This window comes from Hyla sarda, chromosome 5, assembly GCF_029499605.1.
Source record: "Hyla sarda isolate aHylSar1 chromosome 5, aHylSar1.hap1, whole genome shotgun sequence".
In the NCBI taxonomy this organism is placed as follows: Eukaryota; Metazoa; Chordata; class Amphibia; order Anura; family Hylidae; genus Hyla; species Hyla sarda.
The window spans coordinates 30189193-30215132 of NC_079193.1; the positions used below are offsets into that span (position 1 = coordinate 30189193).

Genomic DNA, 25940 nt, shown 5'->3' on the forward strand with positions numbered 1-25940 from the left:
AAGGGGTAGTTCAGTGGTGAAAAACTTATCCCCTATCCTAAGGATAGGGGATAAGTTTGAGATTGCGGGGGGTCCGACCGCTGGGGCCCCCTGCGATCTCTCTGTACGGGGCCCCGGCTCTCCGCCGAGATAGCGGGTGTCGACCCCCGCACGAAGCGGCGGCCGACACGCCCCCTCAATACATCTCTATGGCAGAGCCGGAGATTGCCGAAGGCAGCGCTTCGGCTCTGCCATAGAGTTGTATTGAGGGGGCGTGTCGGCCGCCGCCTCGTGCGGAGGTCGACACGCCCCCTTCCCGCCGGCTGTCGGGGCTCCATACAGGAGATCTCGGGGGGCCCCAACGGTCGGACCCCCCGCGATCTGCAACTTATCCCCTATCCTTAGGATAGGGGATAAGTTGCTCACCACTGAATCACCACTGGACTACTCCTTTAAACAAGTGACAGGTTTCCTTTAATACTCCAGAAGCCAAAGTTACAGATCAGAACGATTACTACTCACTTTGCCGGCTATTTCCAAGTCAGCTTTGTCCTTTTTTGCATGTCCAGTGAACATCTTCATCCGGATGATGGAGGATAAAGCCAGGAGCGGTATTATTATCAAGAGGAGGAGAGTCATCTGCCATCCATAGATAAAGGATATAATAATAGCCGTCACTATATTTGCAATGTTCTGACAGAACATCGCCAACTGGGCTCCTGTTGCCTACAATAAAGAAATATGGAAAAAAAATTAAGAAATAAGGAAAAAAAAATGGTGAATTGTGACAACCGTCTCTTTACACAACTGAGCTAAAATTGTCCTGGCTGTTCTAACCTTGTCACATACCCCCTGCTCCACTCCTTTTCCCTACACTTGGACCAGTTCCCCATGCTTGTGTTGTGACATGGGGTTGCAAGGAATTCTTATTCCTTCGTGACGCCAGGGCACCGTTAGCCTATACACGGTCCGTGGTGGAGACAGCTTCTCCTGGGCCAGAGATGGGGTGTAAGAAACACACCGATGTTGGGTTACAGATAACTGCCTTTTACTAAGCAGATGCTGATGGTATTATACACATTACGGAGCAGAGTAGAAGGGATGCAGTGTAACCCTTTGGGAGCCCGGTTGCCTTGCTGGGACTTCTAGTGCTTTTCACCCACTTGAATAATACTGACGAGATTAGAGACTGTAGATTTACCATGCAGACTAGGGCTCTGACAAGGCCCAATTACTATTACCTCCAGGGCTGGACTCCCCGCTGTACAGGGGGGGGGGGGGACACTTGCAGAATAGCGGGGCAGACTTGAGAAGATATTTTCTTAGGCTTCCCTCAGGATTTTTCCAGACACGACTTCACCTCCTTTCCACACTTGAGCTCAGACTAAACTGGAACTAGACTCTGAACTGGAGCAACTCCTCCCCCCCTACACTATATACTGGCCAATTTAGGGGTTCCCATTGGGCAGAAAGGGTCACCTGGTTTCCACTGCTCCTCTTGCTCTTTAAGGCATAGTACACAGATAACATATTATGCAGTACATATAGAAAATACAATAAAGTGCATTAACAGGATGAACATACCGACACTTTCACTGTGGGCCCAACACATGGTCATCTGGCCGGCCCGAGAAGAGCCGCAGCCCACAGGACAGGCTTTGGTGCTTGGACACCACACTTGCTAAAAAATACAGTTTATCTCTAGAGGGAAGCCATGTGACCCACCTGTATTATATATCAAGTACAGCCACTATTTCTGAACTGTATCAGGTTTCTGAGCTGAATTTTTTACAACGGATTCTGGGGTGTGAACATGGCCTAAGTAGGAAGATTCTGCTGAAATGCGCACTTACCCCTTGTATCTGTGACGCCTCAGTAGCTAGCCTTGTGCTTAATGCTCCCGTACTGTTCTTAGGGTGGTCAAACCAGCCAATTTCCTGAAAAATAAACCATAACCATAAACAATCATACAGCCTGTGATAAGTTGGCTAAATGCGGGTTATTGTAATGTCATCACTTTTCTAACTTTATATTTTTTTTTTGCAGTAGCACATTTACAACAGCGATGAAATATTATGGAACAGAACATAATAGTAACTATTTGCAGAGACATAACTTAAGGCTCCTAGGACCCATTACCAATTCTGAAATTGCAGCGGTAACAGTCCGGAGCGGCGGGGACACGTGAGTATAACATTCTATATTACTATTCCACGGATCCCTCAACGTACGATGGATTCAAATAAAAATTCATTTGGAACAAATTACCATCGTATTTTGAGGGATCACTGTACAAGGATTATTGGAAGGAACCTGATCCTATGCCCAGAACCGCAGTTGTAAGCAGAACAATATTACAATAATAATAATAATCCAAGAATTGTAAATATTCTTGTGTGCATTAAGAGAAAAAGGTAAGAACTGTAAAATATAAACTTTCCCCCACCTGTCTCAACATGGCTTTGAAGGCCAGAAGCCTGAGCCTCTTTGTTAGAATCTCCCCAGCTTTTCCGAATGTGAAACCCTATTTGTGAAAAAAAAAATGTGTCGTATAAATTTGATGTAGAATTTGGGACAATAAGTAAACATAAAAGATTCACAATAATAATAATTATAACAAAATTATAGTAAAATTCCTCCAGCTTCTTCTCTGTTTTAGAGGTTGTGCCTCTCCCGGTGATATGCTTAATACTTGATTTATGGATCACGTTATGGATTTGGCTATATCAGGTCACCATTCTGTTAGGCCCCTTTCAATGGGAAAATTCATCATTTTTGGATGTAGAGTCCACAATTATTTTGCACCCAAATCAGGATCTGTTCTACTTACAAACCACCTCCCACTGATTTATCTCTGGTCCCCCGGAGCTCCCGTTCTGGTCCTAAGATCTTCTATCTTTTTCCTACTTCCAAGACAAGCGCTTACAGTAGGACCGGTTTAGCCAACTACTGGCTGAGATGGAACAAACCACAGCCAATGATTGGTTGGGCTGGAAGGTCCTGCTCCCAGCACTCCTCTTGGCAGCTGGAAGAATACAGAAGGTCAGGTTACTGGATGGGGGAGCTGCCGGAGAACTAGAGAATAGCTACCTTATAACTGCATATCTTCAAACCCTTTCAGAAAACTAAAGAACCTTGAAGGGCCTTTGCCTTCCCAACGAATTGACTTTACTTGGCATGGCCCAATTGTCCTTCACCTTCCCTTTTGTGTCATTTTTGTGCCTCCTCCCACCTTTTCTCTGTCTTTCTTTTACTGTTGGTTCTCCATTTATGGACCGTAATGTTGATTACACTCCAGAGCACTAATAGACCAGTCAGGCTTTGTTTTGATGGGCACTGTCATTGGCAAAAACTTTGTATACAATATAGATAATCACATTATATGTTTATTTGTAATTTACATTGGTTACAAAATGTTTATATTTTTTGGGAAAAAAATTCTTCATACATCTGACCACTCCGGTCCCTCCACTGTCCAGAACACAGTCTTTCCCCTGCACCTACTGCCTGTGGGTCTCTGTACAGTAAGAGTAAGCGGGACAAGCAGGGCTTTTTGCAGGCTCCTGGCTTGTCAGCCTGCTGTGTGAGCCGGGGGCATGTCACAGAAAATCAGTGCACAGAGCAGCCAGCTGTCAGCTCTGAGGAGGGAGGAAGTTCCCACATAAGAAATGAGGACAAGCCAGGGAACATCCCATCCTCCTCAGTGAACTGTATGCAGTGTGAGCAACAAAAACAAGCAAGTAGGAGCCATAAAAGAGTGAAAACTCTTTACAGGGGTACTCCACTGGCCAGCGTTTGGAACTAAATTTTCCACATGCTGTTTTTGCGCTGCGCGGGTCGGTCACGCCCCTCGTGATGTCATGGGTACGCCCCCTCCATGAAAGTCAATGGGGCTAGTGGAGTACCCTTTAAAGCATGTGGACAGGATCAGCACCAGTTAAAGTGTATGCCTGGAGATTTTTTTTTTATATATATCTCGTAACAGGTGCACTTAGAGAGATTTAGTCCAAATTATGGCAATAAGAGACGCAGATGGTTCATGTGCTGCAAAACAGACATGAAGAGTATTCCACATATACATGGCATGAAGCCATCAGACATTGTGGGAGCAATGTTTCTATGGGCACCCTATGAAATGATAAAGGTAACATAAGGGCCTATGATTTTTTTTTTTTAAAGGAAATCTGTCACTAGTGTCACCTGCACTAACCTGTCAGGTACCGACAGGTGGTGTAGGTGACACTGATGACAATGATACTCACCTTGTCCCGTTCCGTGGCGGTAATCTCCGGTAATCTTCTCCGTTAGTCCAACTCCCGGCAACCAGCTTGGGGGCACAGACGGAGCTTAGTGTCGTCACTGCTGCTGCAAGACCCAGCAGAGAGCAGCAGCGGCTTGGACATGGGTGGAGCTTAGTGATGTCAACGCTGCTGCTCCCGCTTCTAGAGAACAGCAGCGGTGACATCACTAAGCTCCACCCATGCCCCAAGCCGGTGCCTGGAGCTGGACTACCAGAGAAGATTACCGGAGATCCCCACCACGGAACGGGACAAGGTGAGTACAGTTGTCATCAGTGTTTCCTTTAAAGGTTAAATATATCTTGCTCCTCAGTCCATCATTTTTCATTAAAAAAAAAAAAAAAAACACTGATTATTTATTTAGGGACTAAACCAGTCAATAAATAAGAAAATATTCCATAAGCTACTTACCTGAAGGAAGAAGGAAAAAAAAGCAACCAGTCCGAGTCCCAAAAACAGCAGTGAAAACGTGTTACTCCTCACCCTGATCTCATCGGCCTCTCCGGCAAATACCTGTGAGGAAAATAGAATACAATCCTATTGGTGTCTGTCCTCAGATGGGCCCAAACAAAGGAAGACACCCATAATCATGGAGAGAACATAGAAGTATTGATTTGCTACATAGTAACCACTGGACTATTTTTAACGCATAATAATTCTACATGTGAACAATTGATCATGTAGAGCAGTGGTCTCAGCCGTTGGCTGTCCGGGCATGCTGGGAGTTCAGGGGCCACAGTTTGAGACCATTGAAGTAGAGGGTCATCCAAGCTTTTTGGCCACAATGTCCCGGTTGAGCCTTACCCCAATGATCCTGGAAAATATAATGGCAAAAGCAGGTCGGGTTCCACCATTTATTGTCGCGCAGATAATTCCCACCACAAAGTACGGCCACTCGGATCTGTTTAGCTTCAGGATCTTGAAAAATGAAACAGGAGGCGGATCTTCATTCTATAATATGGAGTACAGTAGACAATATTTATGTCGCGTGTGCATTATAAATTTTTTTTAATTTTCTTATTCAAACAATCTTGCCGGTAAAGAAGGTATTTTAACAGCTTTTAAAGGTGCAAAGTTTTGTACCAAACCAATTTATTTCCTTTTGGGAAAAGAACGGTGTATTGGGTTTAGAGCAGGTTTCCCTTTAATATAATGTCTATTACACTCATAGAACAAAAAGTCCCAGCACTCACCAAGTTGCAAGCCAATTTGCATTTATTGTATACAGGGAAACAGGACGCGTTTCGGCAAAGCCTTCCTCTGCTGTCTAGACAGCAGAGGAAGGCTTTGCCGAAACGCGTCCTGTTTCCCTGTATACAATAAATGCAAATTGGCTTGCAACTTGGTGAGTGCTGGGACTTTTTGTTCTATATGCCTGTATTTTCCACGTGCACCACCCACCACAGAAGTGCCGACTCTCTTTCCTATATTACACTCATAGAACATCAATGATATTGTACATGTTAACATGATAAACTAAGGCATACGTTATTTTTTATTTTTTTTTATTTTAATATGGATAAGTGCCCAAAAACTTTGACATTTAAAGGGGTACACCAATGGATTTTTTTTTAATGGTGCCAGAAAGATAAACAGATTTGTAAATTTCTTTTATTTAAAAATCTTAATCCTTCCAGTACTTATCAGCTGCTGTATACTACAGGGGAAGTTCATTTCTTTTTTAATTTCTTTTGTCTGACCACAGTGCTCTCTGCTGACACCTCTGTCCGTGTCAGGAACTGTCCAGAGCAGCAGAGGTTTGCTATGGGGATTTGCTCCTGCTCTGGATAGTTCCTGCACGGACAGAGGTGTCAGCAGAGAGCACTGTGGTTAGACAGAAAAGAAATTCAAAAAGAAAAGAACTTCCTGTGGAGCATACAGCAGCTGATAAACACTGGAAGGATTAAGATTTTTTAATAGAAGTAATTTACAAATCTGTTTAACTTTCTGGCACCAGTTCATTTAAAAAAAATTGTTTTCCAGTAGAGTACCCCTTTAAAGCTTTAAAGTGTGTGTTTTTTTCTTCCTTATTTTTGTATATTACATTTTATGGCAAATGTTATTATAAAGCAACATGACCTTAGATATATTTTATTTCTAATCTTATATAAGGACATAGGAATTAAAGTTCTAACATTGGTATGGGGGGAGTTTTTCTCCTTGAAGAGAGAACCATAAAGACATATGGAGAATTATAGACCCTCCCTCCGGGCCCCACTAAGAATTCTGGGCAGACGGATATGCAAAGCAGCTCTCTGGCGCCACCTTTTGGAAGTAGCTTTCATTTAAATTTTCCCTTAATAAGCCCAAACTTTAAAGGAGATATTTCATGGAAATAAATGTATCCCCTATTCGCAGGATAGGGGATACGTTTTAGATTGCGGAGGGTCCGATCACTGGGGCCCCCCACGATCTCCTGTACAGGCCTTCTACTCTCCACTGTAGCGGCGCTTCACGACCCTGCCCGAAGCGAAGGCCGCCATGCCTTCTTCCATGTCTGTCTATGGGAGAGCCAAAGATAGCCAAACTTCTATAGAGATATATGGAGGGGGCGTGGTGTGCCACTCCAAGGGAGAGCAGAGGGCCCCGTACAGGAGGTGGTGGGGGGCCCTAGAGCTCGGACCCCCCTGCAGAGAGGGGATATGTTTTTTTTCCATGAGACTACTCCTTTAAATCCTCAATCCCTAGCCATTACTTCTCCAGAAGGAGAAGAAGTAAGGATGGGTCACTTTTCTGGCTAGGCTTTTAAAACCCTCAGTTATGTTCTTAAAGGAGCCAAATATTGGTTTAATGGAAAATTTACCTTCAAAAGGTGGTGCAAGAGCTGCTTTCCCTATACTTCTTCCCAGTACTAACATACAACATAGTACAATTTTTTTTATTCATCTATTTAAGTTGAGCTTTGGGCAGCTTAAGGTCAATACACATTTTAGTTAAATGTAGGTTGAACTCATCACGGACTAACCTCCTGACCATCCCCCGTCAGTTGATGTTGCGGGATAGAAAGGTCGGGTAAGTTAAACTTAAACCACCCAACCCATTTTATCACCTAAGCTGTCTGGCAGTGGCTTACCTCTCCTCTCTCCACAGAGAACACATGAACATTTGGCTGAGCCAAATGTTCTTGTGTATGGGAAAATCGGGAGGAAAAAAATAGCTGTCAGCCGAATGAATGTGTCACCTACAGAAATTGAAGGCGTATGACCATCTTTAGGACCCATTTGGTTTCATCATGTTACATGTGTGCCCCAATGTTTTTTTTTTTGTTTTTTTTTTAAATTATCAATGTACATTTCCCACCACTTCTTTATTCTTCACATCCAAGTCTTTGTCCTGTTCTGCAGAATTCTTGATGCTTTTTCGGCTTGATTGTCTCCTTACTAGCTTGGTGCTGGTGTCTATATTTTCCCTCTTTTCTTGCTCTTCATTATCATCCTTGGCATTCACAGTCTGCAAGAAGAAGTAACAATATCGATAAAAACTTTCCTCAGAATTATAGAAGAGATTTGCTTCCCATTTCCCCTAATGCTTCAGTGGATTGTCATAGCTATAGAGGTTGCAGATGTAGACGTTGCTCTCGGCCCTGGTACCTCTGCCGCTTAAAGGGAACATACAAACAAGGTAATAGGTGGGCTCAGCCTAGATAAATACAAGGGTGCTACCAGGAGTCCCCTCAAACCATACAACACAAAAGAAAAAAAGGGGAAAAACACTACTACAATGCACCCCCAAATGCATGAAAAATGTAACAATTTTATTTAGAAAACTATAGGCATAAATGTTATTCGCTCTGTGCGTAATGACGGGCGATACAGGGGCCGGAGCAGCATGACGTCATGGCTCCGCCCCTCATGACATCACGGCCCGTCCCCTTAATGCAAGTCTATGGCAGGGGGCGTGATGACCGCCACGCCCCCTCCCATAGACTTGTATTGACGGGGGCGGGCCGTGGGGTCACGAGGGGCGGAGCCGTGACGTAACGATGCTCCGGCCACCTGTATTGCCCGTCATTACGGGCAGAGCGATCTCGCTCTGTGCAGTAATGATGGCGGGGTGCTGCAGCAGCGATCCCCGGGGTCCCCAGTAGCGGGACCCCGGCGATCTGACATCTTATCCCCTATCCTTTGGATAGGGGATAAGATGTCTAGGGGCGGAGTACCCCTTTAAAATGCTATACAGCCTCCTAATAAACCACAAGAAACAACAAAGGACTACGTGTCTAAAGGATGTACAAATACAGTGGTCCCTCAAGTTACAATATTAATTGGTTCTGGGATGACCATTGTATGTTGAAACCATTGTATGTTGAGACCAGAACTCTATGGAAACCTGGTAATTGGTTCTAAAGCCCCAAAATGTCATCCAAAAATAGGAAAAAGTGAGAATTAAAGAAAAATAAGTAGATAACTAATATAGATAAAGCAAATCCTTACATATAAAAGTAAGAAAGATCTGCTGGGAGCTGTAATCACTGTCTATTTCAGTGTTTTCCAAGTATGGAGCCTCCAGCTGTTGCAAAACTACAACTCCCAGCATGCCCGGACAGCCTTCGGCTGTCCGGGCATGCTGGGAGTTGTAGTTTTGCAACAGCTGGTGGGACCCTGCTTGGGAAACACTGGTCTATGTAGAGGACAGGAGCTTCTTCAGGGTCCTGTACAGTACACACAGTGTCCTAAAAAAGTAACATGGAGCCGCCCTCACCTGGTGTCCAAAGGAGCAGCTAACCCTGGTACAGGTAAAGAGTACAGAACATGTAATACCTCCCTGTACTGTAGGGGGGCTACGAGACATCAGTCAGTGCATACACTTCAGTAATACAAGTGTTTTACCAGTGAATGCCCATTCTGATTGGTCACATCTTCAGGCCATTGACAAGTTTCACAGATCTGGACTGTCTTTGTCCAGATTGTCATTGTATGTTGAGTCTGGTTTCAACTTACAATGGTCCAGAAAAGACCATTGTATGTTAAAACTATTGTATGTTGAGGCCATTGTAAGTTGAGGGATCACTGTAACACATGTAATGGGCTGCTCTCTGCTACCAAACCTCCAAGTACACAAACCACAGAATAATAAAATGAATGGTGAATAGAGTGCAACAAAAAAGATATCAATACACAATAAATAATCCTGTAATATGAAACACAAATGGCACATACATTTTGCTGACAAAATAACACTATAGACACTAATAATAAAACGGATGACCAGTACTAATAGTGAAAAAAGAAGGTTGAAAACATAGTGGGGGAGATTTATCAAAACGTGTGGAGAGGAAGAGTGGTGCAGTTGCCCATAGCAACCAATCAGATCGCTTCTTTCATTTTTAAAGAGGCCAGTGAAAAATGAAAGAAGCGATCTGATTGGTTGAAAACATAGTGGGGGAGATTTATCAAAACGTGCGTAGAGGATGAGTGGTGCAGTTGCCCATAGCAACCAATCAGATCGCTTCTTTCATTTTTCACTGGCCTCTTTAAAAATGAAAGAAGCGATCTGATTGGTTGCTATGGGCAACTGCACCACTCTTCCTCTGCACAGGTTTTGATAAATCCTCACGAGCAGCCGTAAAACCTATATGGCCAGAGCATAGCCCCATGAAGTAATGAATACAATCACGTGTCCAGCAGAGACCCAACACGACCCTTTACACACATAGGGGGAGATTTATCAAAACCTGTGTAGAGGAAGAGTGGTGTAGTTGCCCATAGCAACCAATCAGATCGCTTCTTTCATTTTTCACAGGTCTCTTTAAAAATAAAAGAAGCAAGCTGATTGGTTGCCATGGGCAACTGCACCACTTTTCCTCTGCACAGTTATTGATAAATCTCCCCCATAGTCCTTTGGTGTTTCTTGTGGCTTATGTATAGCCTTTTTAAGTGTTTTAAACATTTACGCCTGTAGTTTTCTAAATAAAATTGTTACCTTTTTCATACCTTTTTTTGTGCACCATAGTAGTGTTTTTCCCCTTTTTCCCTTTGTGGCTTAAAGGGAACATGTCACAATAAAAATGCTATCTCTCCATCCGTACAAGCCCTAACCAATAGGATTCTGGAAGTTAGGCGGATGGAATATCTCTCTGCAATGACAGATAACAGGCTTTCTCATTTCTACGAAACTTGGAAGGAATGGGATGATTATATAGAAGACGATAACCAACACTGAATGGAGGAGAGTCGGAAGAGGTCGCATAGGCATGGACCTATTCTATAGTTCACATCTTGGTCAAACAGGTACTTTATTTTTATTATTTTTATCTTTTATTTTTTATTTTTTTTCTCTTTCTTTTCCTTCTTCTTTTCATTTTCTTTATTCCGTTTCTGGAATCTAACCAAAATAATATAGATTGCTATGTTCCTACCTAATACACACTCGGATTTGAATGTATTGTAGATAATCTATAAATCTGCAACTCAATTCCTATAGAAACATGGCAACTGCTTCAAGCTACCTAGTTGTAGGGTTCTTGTTACAATATTGCATATACGCTTTGACAATGAACTCTATTCTTGCTGCTGCAAGATTTTTCTTTCTTTGTTATTTTTATTTTTCTATTTTACTGAATTGAAAATTGTATTGATAAAACGATAAATAAACAGTTAAATAAAATAAAAAAAATAAAAAATGCTATCTAATATATCTGCGCTTTCTAATCTAACTAATAGAGTGCGGTCTCAAGCATAAAACCTGGTACAGTGGTCCCTCAACATACGATGGTAATCTGTTCCAAACGGACCATCGTTTGTTGAAACCATCGCATGTTGAGGGATCCGTGCAATGTAAAGTATAGGACAGTGGTCTACAACCTGCGGACCTCCAGATGTTGCAAAACTACAACACCTGGAGGTCCGCAGGTTGTAGACCACTGTTAGAGGAAGTTGTACTGTCCCCGCCGCTCCGGACCGTCACCGCTTGTCACTGCTGCCCGGGATGTCGCCGTCCATCGCTGTCGCCGCGTCATCGGCGTCATCACGTCGCTGCGCATGCTGTCCCGTCATCCAATAGGAGCGGCGTGCATAGCGACGTGATGGCGGCGATGGAGAGTGAGGATGCCGGGGAAGCAGAAGCCTTGCCGGAGCGTCGGGGACACCTCGGGGACGCGGCGACAGCGATGGAAGGCGACATCCAGGGCAGCGGTGATGGTCCGGAGCGGCGGGGACACGTGAGTATTACCTCCAATACCAGTGGTCTTCAACCTGCGGACCTCCAGATGTTGCAAAACTACAACTCCCAGCATGCCCGGACAGCCGTTAGCTGTCCGGGCATGCTGGGTGTTGTAGTTTTGCAACATCTGGAGGTCCGCAGGTTGTAGACCACTGTTAGAGGAAGTTGTACTCACCTGTCCCCGCCGCTCTGGACCGTCACCACTGCCCTGGATGTCGCCGTCCATCACTGTCGCCGCGTCCCCGGGGTGTCCCCGACGCTCCAGCAAGGCCTCTGCTTCCCCGGCATCCGCGCTCTCCGTCGCCGGCATCACGTCACTACACACGCCGCTCCTATTGGATGACGGGACGGCGTGCGCAGCGACGTGATGACGTCGATGGAGAGCGCCGACGATGCAGGGGATCCCGAAGAGAACGCGCCGGAGCCCCGAGGACAGGTAAGTGATAGTCAGCGGAGCTCACGGGGCACCGTAAACGGCTATCCGGTGGCAGCTGAAGCAGTCTGCACTGCCGGATAGACGTTTATGCGATGGCCCCGACATAAAAAAGCATTGTATGTTGATGCTGCCTTCAACATGCGATGGCCTCTGAGAGGTCATCGTATGCTGAAATGATTGTATGTCGGGGCCATCGTAGGTCGAGGGGTCACTGTATATATAGGGGGAGATTTATTAAAACCTGTCCTTAGGAAAAGTTGCTGAGTTGCCTATAGCAACCAATCAGATCGCTTCTTTCATTTTTCAGAGGCCCTTTTCGAAAATGAAAGAAGCGATCTGATTGGTTGCTATGGGCAACTCAGCAACTTTTCCTCTGGACAGGTCTTAATAAATCTCCCCCCCCATAGTTTATTACAATAAACTAGTGTGCCCATAGTTACCTGCATTGTGACCAGCTTGTGATAGATCCCTTCTTTTTTCATAAGTTCTTCGTGACTTCCCCGCTCAGCAATGACTCCATTGTCAAATCCAGCAATTGTATCCACACTTTTGATTGTGGATAAGCGATGGGCAACTATAATGGTGGTGCGGCCTTCTCTAGCCTGGGGGGTGGAGGGAGGAAGCTAAATAGTTATTTTGTCCCACTTTGCTATTTGATCTCTAGCAAATACTCACACAATGAGAGAATATATTGATCATACACTGCTCAAAAAAAATATAAAGGAAACACTTAAACAACACAATGTAACTCCAAGTCAATGACACTTCTGTGAAATCCCACTGTCCACTCAGGAAGAACACTGATTGACGATCAATTTCACATGCTGTTGTGCAAATGGAACAGACAACAGGTGGAAATGATAGGCAATTAGCAAGACACCCCCAATAAAGGAGTGGTTCTGCAGGTGGTGACCACAGACCACTTCTCAGTTCCTATGCTTCCTGGCTAATGTTTTGGTCACTTTTGAATGCTGGTGGTGCTTTCACTCTAGTGGTAGCATGAGACAGAGTCTACAACCCACACAAGTGGCTCAGGTAGTGCAGCTCATCCAGGATGGCACATCAATGCGAGCTGTGGCAAGAAGGTTTGCTGTGTCTGTCAGCGTAGTGTCCAGAGCATGGAGGCGCTACCAGCAGACAGGCCAGTATATCAGGAGACATGGAGGAGGCCGTAGGAGGGTAACAACCCAGCAGCAGGACCGCTACCTCCGCCTTTGTGCAAGGAGGAGCAGGAGGAGCACTGCCAGAGCCCTGCAAAATGACCTCCAGCAGGCCACAAATGTGCATGTGTCCACTCAAACTGTCAAAAACAGACTCCATGAGGGTGGTATGAGGGCCTGATGTCCACAGGTGTGGATTGGGCTTACAGCCCAACACCGTGCAGGACGTTTGCCATTTGCCAGAGAACACCAAGATTGGAAAATTTGCCACTGGTGCCCTGTGCTCTTCACAGATGAAAGCAGGTTCACAGTGAGCACATGTGACAGATGTGATCTGCAGACGCCGTGGAGAACGTTCTGCTGCCTGCAACAACCTCCAGCATGACCGGTTTGGTGGTGGGTCAGTAATGGTGTGGGGTGGCATTTCTTTGGGTGGCCGCCCAGCCCTCCATGTGCTTGCCAGAGGTAGCCTGACTGCCATTAGGTACCGAGATGAGTTCCCCAGACCCCTTGTGAGACCATATGTTGGTGCAGTTCCTCCTAATGCATTGCTAGACCTCATGTGGCTGGACTGGCCCGCCCGTTCCCCAGACCTGAATCCAACTGAGCACATCTGGGGCATCATGTCCAGGTCTGGGAGGACATCCCTCAGGAGACCATCCTCCACCTCATCAGGATCATGCCCAGGCGTTGTAGGGAGGTCATACGGGCACGTGGAGGCCACACACACTACTGAGCCTCATTTTGACTTGTTTTAAGGACATTACATAAAGTTGAATCAGCCTGTAGTGCGGTTTTCCACTTTGATTTTGAGTGTGACTCCATATCCAGACCTCCATGGGTTGATACATTTTGTTTCCATTGATAATTTTTGTGTGATTTTGTTGTCAGCGCATTCAACTATGTAAAGACAAAAGTATTTCATACGATTAGTTCATTCAGATCTAAGATGTGTTATCTTAGTGTTCCCTTTTTTTTGAGCAGTTTATTTAGTTACCTTATCCAGAGCTGCCTGAACAACAGCTTCGCTCTCCGTGTCCAGGGCAGATGTGGCTTCATCAAGGAGAAGAATTTTAGGGTTGCGAACCAGGGCCCTGGCAATGGCGATTCTCTGCTTCTGACCTCCGCTGAGCTGAGTTCCTCTCTCTCCCACAAGAGTATAAAATTTCTGTAAACAATTATAAAAGCCATTTGTTCACTATCACCAACTTTACATGCGTGCACCCATATTATGGCCAAGTAGTGGGTTAGGGTGGGTTCAATGACAGGGTCGTGCTCTGGTCATTAAATCCGTGTTCAGACCAGGATGCTCAGCTGTAATATGGGTGCAGAAAATTATCTATATAGCTTATCCAACGTCTGGGCACAAGCCCTAAGCACCTTCTAATCCAATTATTGTGGGAAGTAAGTGTTTGACCCTATAACTTCTTTGGTATGTATTTAACTTTTCCTTTACACCCTGCAGCAGGACATATATTGATGCAGCGGCTTTGGACTAAAGGAATAAGAATCTACATTGAGTAAAAAAAAAAATCAGACTTTCCTTTACATTCTGCAGCAGCACCAGCAATATATGTGCTGATGCTTTGGATAAAGAAAAGAGAATTTACACTTTTCCTTGATTTCTATGGGAAATGTAATTCAAGTATTAAAGGGGTTATCCACCATAAGGTGATTTTAGTACTTACCTGGCAGACAGTAATGGACATGCTTAGGAAGGATCTGCGCTTGTCTTGGGGATAAATGGCTATGTTGTGAGATTACTATAACACTGTGGCTAGCTGTTTGTGAACTTGTATTTCCTGTTTGACTTTTCTTTTTTTGACTACAAATCCCACAATTCCATCTTCCTCCATCCCACACATCAGCCACCCCACCCATTGAAACATAAATGAGCTGCATCCATTCAAAAGGCCTGTGGTTTTCAATACAGCTGTTGCATTAGTTGCAAATTGATCCCTCCCCCCATTGAAGCAGACAGGCTCCCTTTCATCAGCTGACTAGTGATATCAGGTCTCGGCCGCATTGCAAGCTGGGAAAAATCTGAGACAACAGTCATTTTGTATGCTGGTAAAAATGAATATTGGGGTGAAAATCACAGAATTGTGAGAAATCCGTCACACACAGGTACAGACACTATATTATGAACAGAGGCAAAATGTCCAGCGCGAATATCAAAAAACAGGATGTTTATTCCAATAAAAGCCACAAAGACCAGGAGAACATGACAAGGTGACGCGTTTCGGTCCTAAAACTGGACCTTAGTCAGGTCCAGGTTTAGGACCGAAACGCGTCACCTTGTCATGTTCTCCTGGTCTTTGTGGCTTTTATTGGAATAAACATCCTGTTCTTTGATATTCGCGCTGGACATTTTGCCTCTGTTCGCTGTTTCCAGTCGGTGTTGCCCACGCCGGTCCTGGCGCGACGGGCTGAGGGAGTGAGCTGGACTACACATATCTTTGCTTGCACTATATTATGAACTACACTAACTTCACAGCCTCTGTAGCATAGTCAAATAAAAAAAAAATCCTGGAATACCCCTTTAAGTACCAACGAAAAAAATATTAAAAGAGCAACTCGTCAACTAAGTTACCTATTTTTTCCTCAGACTTTTAACATATCATAGTGACATAGTCAGAAGTTTTGATTGGTTGGGATCAAGGTGCTGAGACTTCCACTGATACCTAAAACAAAGGTTTAGAACAGTGGTCTTCAACCGGCGGACCTCCAGATGTTGCAAGACTAGAAAATCCCAGCATGCCCGGACAGCCGTTGGCTGTCCGGGCATGCTGGGAATTGTAGTTTTGCAACATCTGGAGGTCCGCAGGTTGGAGACCACTGGTGCAGAAGTTCTTGTCTGTGATCTGTTAACCTCTTCTTGGCTCTTCTCGGTGAGCAGAGCAATTATCGTACACCACTTGCTCTTCTCTCTGAGAAAAGTCATGCAGAGGTGATCAGAAATAAAGGGGCACAGTGCTCAGCCGAATGCTTCTGCAGCTTCATTCTAGCGGTCAAAATTTCGTTTATGATCACAAGATCAAAATTATAATAAAGATCTACTAACATCCGGAAAACTCATGATAAAGTTGTATGCGTTGGATTCCTTGGTGGCTTGTTCGATTTCCTCCATTGTGACGTCTTCTCTGCCATAACGGATATTTTCAGCGATTGTCGTGTCAAACAGAACTGGTTCTTGGCTCACCACGCCGATCAGCTCTCTTAAATATCGGATATTGAGTTTCCGGATATCATGGCCATCAATCTTGATCTGTAAAACAAAGATTCAGCAGTGGTTACTTTGCAGAGCCATTGATGTCGTTCCTTTTGTTAAAGGGGTAACGTTCCCCTTACCGTTCCTTCCTCGGGGTCGTAGAATCTCAGAAATAGTTGGACAGTTGTGCTTTTACCACAACCGCTGCTTCCTACAAGGGCCACGGATTGTCCACTATTGATCTTAAGATTTAACCCCTTTAAAACCTAAAAATGAAATTCATAATATTAGCAAGTTATTAATTGCGTTCAACGTGAATCTCAATGACATGATCACGAAACTAAACTTCGCTGTACTGTTTGGTGCAGGGTTGTGGCTTTCCTTGCACCATCTTGACTCTGTTTATTTCCATCTCTGTAGTGATTGAAGCTGCACCAAATAGGGATCAAAAGGGGTACGACAAGGGGGATGAGAAGGAGGCTGAGCGATCAGGCTTTAACCCATAAGAGTCTCAAGTATACATATATGGCCAGCTTAAAGGGTACTTGTGACCACTCCAAAACAATAAGATGTTACCATCATTAAATAGCTTAGGGCACCCTGATCACACGCCCTCCCATGCCTGAAATATTAGGGTTTATAGTTTGTCTGACAATTTAGGGAATCAGTCAGATGGGCGAGAACTTAAAGGAGTAGTCCAGTGGTGACCCAGTGGTGAAAAACGTATCCCCTATCCTAAGGATAGGATATAAGTTTGAGATTGCGGGGGGTCCGACCGCTGGGGCCCCCTGCAATCTCCTGTACGGAGCCCCGACAGCCCGCGGGAAGGGGGCGTGTCGACCTCCGCACGAAGCGGCGGCCAACACACCCCCTCAATACAACTCTATGGCAGAGCCGAAGCGCTCTCCGGCTCTGCCATAGAGTTGTATTGAGGGAGGGTGTCGGCCGCCGCTTCGTGCGGGGGTCGACACCCGCTTTCTGGCCGGAGAGCCTGGCCCCCATACAGAGAGATCGCAGGGGGCCCCAGCGGTCGGACCCCCTGCGATCTCAAACTTATCCCCTATCCTTAGGATAGGGGATAAGTTTTTCATCACTGGACTACCCCTTTAAAGGGGTACTCCATTCATGTCTATGTGAGGGGGCATGACGGCCGCAATGCCCCCACCCATAGACATGAATGGAGTGAGCGTGGCATGACGTCACAACCACGGCCCCGAACCCAGCGTTCAGAATGAAGAATTCAGAATACCGGGGTGGCGTGCAGGAGATTGCTGGGGTTCCCAGCAGTGGGACCCCCATAATCAGACATCTTATCCCCCAATCCTTTGGATAGGGAATAAGATGTCTAGGGGGGAGTACCCCTTTAATTTATTTTTGGGAGTGATCAGGCGATGGGCGGGATTATACAGTCGGGGGCATACATTAAGTAGATATACAGGAGGAGGGTGTATCAACAGGAACAGGAGGGTGTATCAAGAAACTGTAAAAATGTGTGTGATCAGGGCACCCTAAACTAATATGGGATGGTAATATTTAAAGGGGTATTCCAGGAAAAAACTTTTTTTTATATATCAACTGGCTCCAGAAAGTTAAACAGATTTGTAAATTACTTCTATTAAAAAATCTTTATCCTTCCAATAATTATCAGCTGCTGAAGTTGAGTTGTTCTTTTCTGTCTGGCAACAGTGCTCTCTGCTGACATCTCTGCTTGTCTCTGGAACTGCACAGAGCAGAATAGGTTTGCTATGGGGATTTGCTTCTACTAAGGACAGTTCCAAAGACACGTGTCATCAGAGAGCACTTAGACAGAAAAGAACAACTCAACTTCAGCACCTCATAAGTACTGAAAGGTTTAAGATTTTTTTAATAGAAGTAATTTACAAATCTGTTTAACTTTCTGGAGCCAGTTGATATATATATAAGTTTTTTTTCCTGGATAACCCCTTTAAGTTTATTTGAAGTGGCCACAGATCCTCTTTAAGGGTGGGGTCACATGGAACAGATCGGCAGTGTAGTTTACACTGTGGATCCGCCGATGACAGACCCTACAGTGTGCCTCAAGCTGTGCCTGCTCATAGCTGCAATCCGCCACTGCGAGTCGCCACACGTATGCGCAGTGAACTCGCACACATCACGGCTGCTCTCGGCCTAGCACAGAGAGCAGGGGGGTGGCCGCAGTGTGTGCGAGTACACTGTGCATGCGCCCGGCAACTCGCAGATTGCTGTGTCTCTGCACATAGTGGCGGATTACTGCTACAAGCAGACAGGCACAGCTGGAGGCACATTGTGGGGTCCGTCATTGGCAGATCCGCATGGTAAAATCCGCTGCAGATCTGTTCCGTGTGACCCCGCCCTAAGTCAGGTAATTTAAACCAGGTGTGTGTCTAGACTGCATTACTTACCTGGATGTCAGGTCTGGATGGATAAGTAAACTTTACATTTTGGAATTCAATGTCTCCTTTTATCTTGTCTGGTTTAAACCCTGATGTTGAAAAACTGTCAATGCTTGGTTCCTGCAAAAAATTTGAAATCTTGGTCTAAAATTCATTGCAGAAGGGTAATATTGGTTTACCGAAAAACCAAAGAATGGGGTCCTTAATACAACAAGGCCCCAAAGGTCCTGCGTAAAAAGCTGAGCAATCATTTGGCACTAGGACCAATTTATTTTTAATTGGCACTAATTCACAAATAATCTGCTAGACCTTAAAGGATGTGACCAGTAGAGTACAAAGAAAAAAGGGGGCCCCATAGCAAATAATGAAATGGGCCTCCTATTATGGCATCGGATTTTCCCCTCCAGGACAGAAAGGTCTAGTGTTTATTTATCCTTTGCTTTCCATGACCCAATGGTTGTTACGCCGAACGCTCCGGGTCCCTGCTCCTCCCGGGAGCACTCGCGGCGTTCTCATCTCTGCAGCGCACCGGACAGACCTGCTGACCGGGAGCGCTGCACTGACATTTCCGACGGGGATGCGATTCGCATAGCGGGACGCGCCCGCTCGCGGATCGCATCCCAATCCACTTACCTGTCCCGGTGCCTGGCTGTCACATCCTGGCGCGCGCAGCTCCGCTCTCTAGGGCACACGCGCGCCAGCTCTCTAAGATTTAAAGGGCCAGTGCACCACTAATTGGTGCCTGGCCCAATCAGTGTAATTAGCTCCCACCTGCTCCCCACCTTTATAACCTCACTTCCCCTTCCCAGCATTGCCGTATCTTGTTGCCTTGTGCCTAGTGAAAGTGTTACTGTGATTGCCTTACCAGTGTTTCCAGACCTTCTGCCGTTTCCATTGACTACGAACCTTGCCGCCTGCCCCGACCTTCTGCTACGTCTGACCTCGCCTCTGTCTAGTCCTCCTGTCCCACGTCTTCTCAGCAGTCAGAGAGGTTGAGCCGTTACCGGTGGATACGACCTGGTTGCTACTGCCGCAGCAAGACCATCCCGCTTTGCAGCGGGCTCTGGCGAATACCAGTAGCAACTTAGACCCGGTCCACCAGTACGGTCCACGCCAATCCCTCGCTGACACAGAGGATCCACATCCAGCCTGCCGAATCCTAACATTGGTCTATACCCCCCTCCATTAAATTATTGACACAGTTCCCTGGAGACCGGAGTTCTGCACAGTTTTTTACCAACAGAAAAAGTAAAGGGACCAACCAAGATGGGGCCATTCTCTCCAAGGGCCCCCTGCAGCCGCATTGTGTGTCACTATAGTACATACACTCTGTCTAAAGAGGCGCCAGATTTATCACAGTGGCTCATGTTGCATGAAACATTTGGTGCATATTGCTAGACGTGTTGGATACTGTTATCAGAATTTACATGACTAACTGTTTGCCAAAAATTTTGGAGCTCAGCTTTACCTTTCAAGGCAGACCCCTTCCCACCAACTCATGCCCATTTCCCTCTAAGCTTTACCCCTTGTCCAGCAGGGCACAAAAAGTATCTAAAACATATAATAAACATGCAAGGCGCGAACATTAGTTTTTGGTGCAAATTGAACCAGAAATAGTTTGGTTAGTAATTCTTCCCCGATATGCCCTCCAGGCCAGGGAATTGGGATGAATTGAGTTTGATATTTGAAAAATAGTGATATCCTGGTAAAAATAACACCATGATAGCTATAGAAACCAGGGTTAACTGTGAAAATGGATTGTACAGGGGGTATTACTTACACTGTCAATGACACTAAAGATCGAATATGCTGCACCTCTTGCGGTGGCGAAAGCTTCTATATTGGGGGCGGCGTGTCCAAAACTGAAGGCAGCCATAGTGACAGCATATAATACCTTAAATAATAATAATAGTAAAAAAAATATAATTATTATCATGACCACATTTTAACTAATTCTCTAGTTCTTGTGTGAGTTTCAGTACATAAGCCAGTGTTTTCCCAACCAGGGAGCCTCCTGTTGCAAAACTACAACTCCTAGTATGCCCGGACAGCCAAAGGCTGCTGACATGCTGGGAGCTGTAGTTTTGTTACAGCTGGCCCTTTACCAGACAGCCAACACCCTGCTCTGTACCGATAAGGGGCAATAACCCTGCAGATGGATTTTCTTTCCTTCTCTAGAGATCACTGGCTTGGCATACATTCCCAGTCAGTTTCTATGGCTCCTAGTTGGAGTGAAACAATAACTAGCTGGGTAAAGCCGTCTGACAAGGTGGTTTGAGAGCTGCTTTGCCTTTTCTTTTCCTCCTAATGTACAAAAAAAATTATAGAAACATACACTGCCAATATGTAATAGTGACATACAGTAAACATAGAACAGCACCATACAGTTCTTAAATTACACTGCTATATAGTGCTTTAGGAATAGTGTTATACAGTAAACACAGAACTGTACCATACAGTACTCCAGTTGCACTGCTATATAGTGCATGAAGAACAGTGCTATACAGTAAACACAAAACAGCACTATACAGTACTCAAATTGTTCTGCTATACCTGAAAACAGTCCACTCATCTGCCCCTGTGTCACAGTCATTGCTGTCCTCTCTTCTGTCCCCTCATCTCCCACCCCTGTGTGTCAGTTATTACTGTCCCCTCATCTCCCACCCCTGTGTGTCAGTTATTACTGTCCCCTCATCTCCCACCCCTGTGTGTCAGTTATCACTGTCCCCTTATCCTCCTCCTATGTGTCAATTATTAATGTTCACTCATCTCTCTCGGAGTCACAGTCATTAGTGTCCTTTCATCATAAAAAAAAAATATGTTTCATTTATTTTCACCTCTGTTCCCATAACTGACCCCCCCATTCTGCCTCCGATGTTCAGCATCAGATGTCTTCGGTTGGCGCTCCGATGTCAAGTGACTGCTGCAGCCAATTGGGAAGCCTCGCTGTGACGTTCCGTACTCCTGAGTGTCACCAAAGAGTCCGCTAACTAGGTGCTCTTGTAACACCAGAGCGCCAACTACAGGCAGAATGGGGGATCAGTGCAGGAACATAGATGAAGGTAAATAAAACAGTCATTTTAAGGATGGATATGGCTGAAAAAACCTGCTCTACCACGAAATTCTTAGCCAACATGGTAACCTGGCACATGGGATTTATTATACCCTGCATAGAACAGTGCCACACTTTATTCGTATTAACACTTCCATATGGTGCCTGAAGGATAGTGCTATACAGTAAACACAGAACAGTGCCATACAGTTCTCAAATAACAAAGAACAAAAGGGAAAAGTTGGGTGACCATTCAGGCACTGCATACAGTACCAAATAACTATGAACCGGGGCGGTGGGATACTGTGAACCGGGGCGGTGGGATACTGTGAACCGGGGCGGTGGGATACTCTTGCAATATGAATGAGGTCAATAAACGAGGTCCTAGCAAATGGAGCAGAAAAATCCACAGGGCTGTAAGACACGGTAATAAAGAAAAAAGGTTGCACTCACTCGTATGGTAGACGGTAGACCTCTTTATGAATCCATAGCCGATCAGTCAGCAGGAATGAATCGGATCCATGGAGCGGGGAGCGGAGGGACGCCAATCTCCTGTGTGCCTCTCTGCTCCCCGATCCATGGATCCGATTAATTTCTACTGACTGATCGTCTATGGATTCATACAGAGGTCTACCATCTACCATACGTGTGAGCGCAGCATAAATTTTTTTCTTTATTACCAGTCCTCAAATAACGCTGCCATAAAGTACCCAAACACAGAGCAGTTCCATACAGTATTCCGTTAATACTGATATATAATGCTTGAAAAATAATGCTATATAGTAAACACAGAACAGCAGAGGCTTAGCTTGTAGCTTCTGGGCCCCGATGCTAAATCTGTAACAGGGCCCATATATGCCAAATATAATACTGGTCTCTTCTGGGGAACATGTGCTTTGGGGCCCCCTTAGGCACCAGGGCCCAGGTACGAGAGCTACGCCCCTGCAGAACAGTATAGTACAGTATATAGTACTACAGCTGGCAACATGAGATCTGTATACAAACTCCCAAAGAGTAAAGCTAGAACAGGTTGTAACTGGTAAGAGCCAAGTGGTGAAGGTCCTTGGATAGTGGCGGTAGTACATTTAGTCCATGCTATATTGTAGTCATATATGTAGAAACAAAAGTATACATTTATTTAATAAAATATAATCCTTTACTTACTGTTAATATTTCTCCAACAGAAAAGCCTTCATGGAGGACCAGCGTGGTCCCGTACCAGAATGCTAGCGCATAGGAGGAGTATAGTGAGAAGAATGCAAACCCAAAGGAAACATTTGTTGTGATGGTCTTTTTGATTCCTATGCTCTTGGCATGTTCCAAATTCTTTTCATATCTAAAATATAACCAATATAAAATATCATACTAAATGTGAAATGGACTATTAGACCTCAAGGTACGGCCACATTGTTCACTGATCACTACTCATCTATAAAGTCTCCCAGGTTGCACATATATATGTCCACCACCCCCTCCCCCTTTCCCCATTCTTGCAAGAAGCTGAACCTAAGTATATAGTTTTAGCATTATATACAAATGTAGCATCATATGTCTGTGCTATACATGGACAAGCTGGGTCACCCTTATGTGGTGGCCTAGTGTGAACTGTACTGTGGTGTCCCAGCACCAATGGCTGTCGTGTGGGCTGCGGATCTCCTCGGGCAGCCTCACAGCACAGGTGTTGGGCCCACTTAGTGACTGTCTGACGTATTTCTATGGTTCAAGCACTTTATCATATGTTTATTATGTTTCTAATATGCACTGTAAAATATGTTATTTATGTGTGTTGAACCTTTAAGAGCAGAGGAGCAGTGTAAACCATGTTACCCTGCCTGCCCAATGGGAACCACTAAATTGTTAGGTATATAGTGTAGTGGGGGAGGAGTTGCCCTAGTGCTAAGCCTGAGCACAGTGTGGTAAAGAAGTGAAGTGGTGTGTGAAGAAGCTCTGAGGAAAGTCTAAGAACAAATCTCTTCTCAGTCCTACCCAGCCATTCTGCAAGTGATCCCCCGTACAGTGGAAAGTCAAGCCCTGGCGGAGAAAGCAACTGGACCTTGTCAGAACCCAAGCCGGCCTGGAGAATCTTCAGTCTCATATCAAGTAAGTGGGTGAAAAGCACCATAAGTCTACACCAGACTGTCTGCCTGTAAAACCATCTGCACCCTGCTCAGTAAAAGGCAGTTATCCATAACCGGACATTGGTGTGTTTCTTTACTCCCCGTGTCTGGCCCAGGAGAAGCTGTCTTTACCTCGGACCATGTATAGGCTAACGGTGCCCTGGCGTCACAAAGTGATCAAGTATTCTTTGCATCCCTGTGTCACCACAGTACCAGCTGCTACACCAAATTTAGTCAAGTGGCTGGAATATTATAAGGTTTTCTGGACAGTAAAATGTTTATTTTAGGTGCCAAAGGCCTAAGCAATTGTGTTATCCACATTGACTATGTGTCTGTCATAAAATGTTTACACTTAGTTCTCCAGCGTGCAAAGGGTTAATTTTGCTAAAACTTGTCTTACGTTGCACTGCATTTCTGTATAGAAGTAAGGTGCTAGTCACATGTAAGACTTCTAGCCAATAGGTGTAGGAGTTGTCTGAACTCTACCCCCTAACCCGGGAAAAGAGGTGGAACTTGTTTCCGTTAGGTAATCTAGCCTTGACTTTGGTCAGGAGCACATGTTAGTTCCACAGCTCCTGTCGCACTACATATTTCTGAGGAGACTGAGTTTTGTAAGCCTAAGTATAGCTAATATCAAGCATACCTCCAACCAATAGGCCACACTGTCACTAGTCCTGTCTACAATCAAGTTCAAGCCTGTGCCTAGCAAATCCCACTGCAAGGATTGTTCGGCATCATCTTCATGGGGTTTTGCCAATTTAAGTTATACAAGGACTTTATTGTCTTCACACTGGATCTTGTTTTGCCTCCACCTATTAAGTTGGGGGAACTTTACCTTGCCAGAAAAGTAAGTGGTGTGGAGTACTACAGTCTTTTTGCCACGAAGGGACAGTGACTAAATTCTGCTTTTCCTGACGCTCAAGTTGTATTCTGAATCTGTACTTCTCCAAGCTACATTTTAAGGGGTACTCCACTCCCCCAGCATCTGAGGGGGTGGTGACATCACGGTCACGTCCCTCATTATGTCACGCCACGCCCCCTCAATGCAAGTCTATGGGAGGGGGCGTGGCATCTGCCATGCCCCCTCCCATACACTTGCATTGAGGGGCGTGGCATGACATAATGAGGGGCATGGTCCCGACATCACGACCCCCGCAGCCCGAACCCAGCGTTTGGAACAAAATGTTCCGAACGCTGAGGCAGTGGAGTACCCCTTTAAGTTTACGTGCTGTATCGAACTGCATCAGGAGTTAAATAAAGTCTTATTCCTGGGCTTTGAGGATGGGAACAGCGAAATTGAAAAAGGACATTTTGGGGTTTACAGAGGGACCATCAGGTTGCGCCACTTAGCCATGTGACATATCATGAATTACTACCCTCAGCATCACCTTGTGCTCTTTAAACTTACGGCCGACCCCCTCCATTATGTGACATGACAGGGATTGTTGTAGCGAGATGAGAGGACACCTTACCTTTCACTTGCTTTGTGTTGTCCTCCAAAGGCAATGACAGTCCTCATGGCAGCTAGAACCTCCTCAGCCACTGCTCCTGCTTTGGCGTAAGCTTTCAGCTCCTGAGTGGTGAATGCTGCCAATATCTATGGAGAGATGTCACTTTACTCAATAATTATACTCAGTTATTAAGTAGATTTGTGGTGCAATGTATAGAGGGAACATGGAAAGAAAGTTCCCATGGTCACTTACGGACAGATTTCTGATTGGGTCTCTACTACTACTATAAAACTGTTCAGATCCACATTCTAGATCATAAGGGGCAGTGTTTCGGATTTTGGTTCTATCTAGTTTTTTCTTTAGGAAAAGGCCTACTACTGTGCCAGTCAGTGCATTACTCAACAGGGGGCAACCATGAGCTTCTCCTAATGGAAAAGGGTCCTAAACTTGTGCTCTACTGTCACGTGACACTATTAGCCAAAAGGCCCAATATGGCCACAAACACTCATAAAACCCCTCTCCCAACCCCCGGCTAAAAGGTAGCTTTTATTATGCCATATTAAATACATTGTGATATAAATGATGCAAATAGACACGCGCTTGTTAAAACCACATCTACATACACCAGTATATCATGTGAGATATTAGATACAGAGAATAGATAGGTAGAGAATCACATGCT

The 25940-nt window shown here is 45.1% G+C and overlaps 2 protein-coding genes across 23 annotated transcripts in view; one reads left to right on the plus strand and one right to left on the minus strand.

Moving 5' to 3' along the window:
• The window catches only part of LOC130273007 (ATP-dependent translocase ABCB1-like), a 63464-nt gene that overhangs the window by 12220 nt on the left and 25304 nt on the right, over window positions 1-25940 (minus strand). For 3 of the 9 annotated variants that reach the window (XM_056519109.1, XM_056519113.1, XM_056519114.1), the window contains 14 exons: window positions 25280-25404; window positions 22855-23026; window positions 20419-20532; window positions 18648-18758; window positions 16386-16511; window positions 16099-16302; window positions 14032-14202; window positions 12315-12476; window positions 7569-7727; window positions 5082-5228; window positions 4689-4790; window positions 2426-2503; window positions 1833-1916; window positions 502-705 (listed from right to left, as the gene is read on the minus strand). In XM_056519109.1, the coding sequence (XP_056375084.1) occupies window positions 502-705; window positions 1833-1916; window positions 2426-2503; window positions 4689-4790; window positions 5082-5228; window positions 7569-7727; window positions 12315-12476; window positions 14032-14202; window positions 16099-16302; window positions 16386-16511; window positions 18648-18758; window positions 20419-20532; window positions 22855-23026; window positions 25280-25404 (1959 nt within the window). Of the gene's footprint in view, window positions 1-501; window positions 706-842; window positions 970-1832; window positions 1917-2425; window positions 2504-4688; window positions 4791-5081; window positions 5229-7568; window positions 7728-12314; window positions 12477-14031; window positions 14203-16098; window positions 16303-16385; window positions 16512-18647; window positions 18759-20418; window positions 20533-20769; window positions 20943-21191; window positions 21454-21475; window positions 21672-22854; window positions 23027-25279; window positions 25405-25940 lie in introns of those variants that run through there. The other 6 variants (XM_056519110.1, XM_056519115.1, XM_056519118.1 and 3 more) reach the window with 6 other exon arrangements.
• Window positions 1-25940, plus strand: part of LOC130273008 (uncharacterized) — a 43860-nt gene that overhangs the window by 9639 nt on the left and 8281 nt on the right. For 4 of the 14 annotated variants that reach the window (XR_008843834.1, XR_008843830.1, XR_008843828.1 and 1 more), the window contains exons 3-5: window positions 2026-2163; window positions 22875-23086; window positions 23671-23790. Coding sequence is in view for 6 of the 14 variants with exons in the window: in XM_056519125.1 (XP_056375100.1) it covers window positions 22976-23002; window positions 23671-23790 (147 nt within the window). In the remaining 8 variants the exon portion in view is untranslated. The other 10 variants (XR_008843833.1, XR_008843829.1, XR_008843827.1 and 7 more) reach the window with 5 other exon arrangements.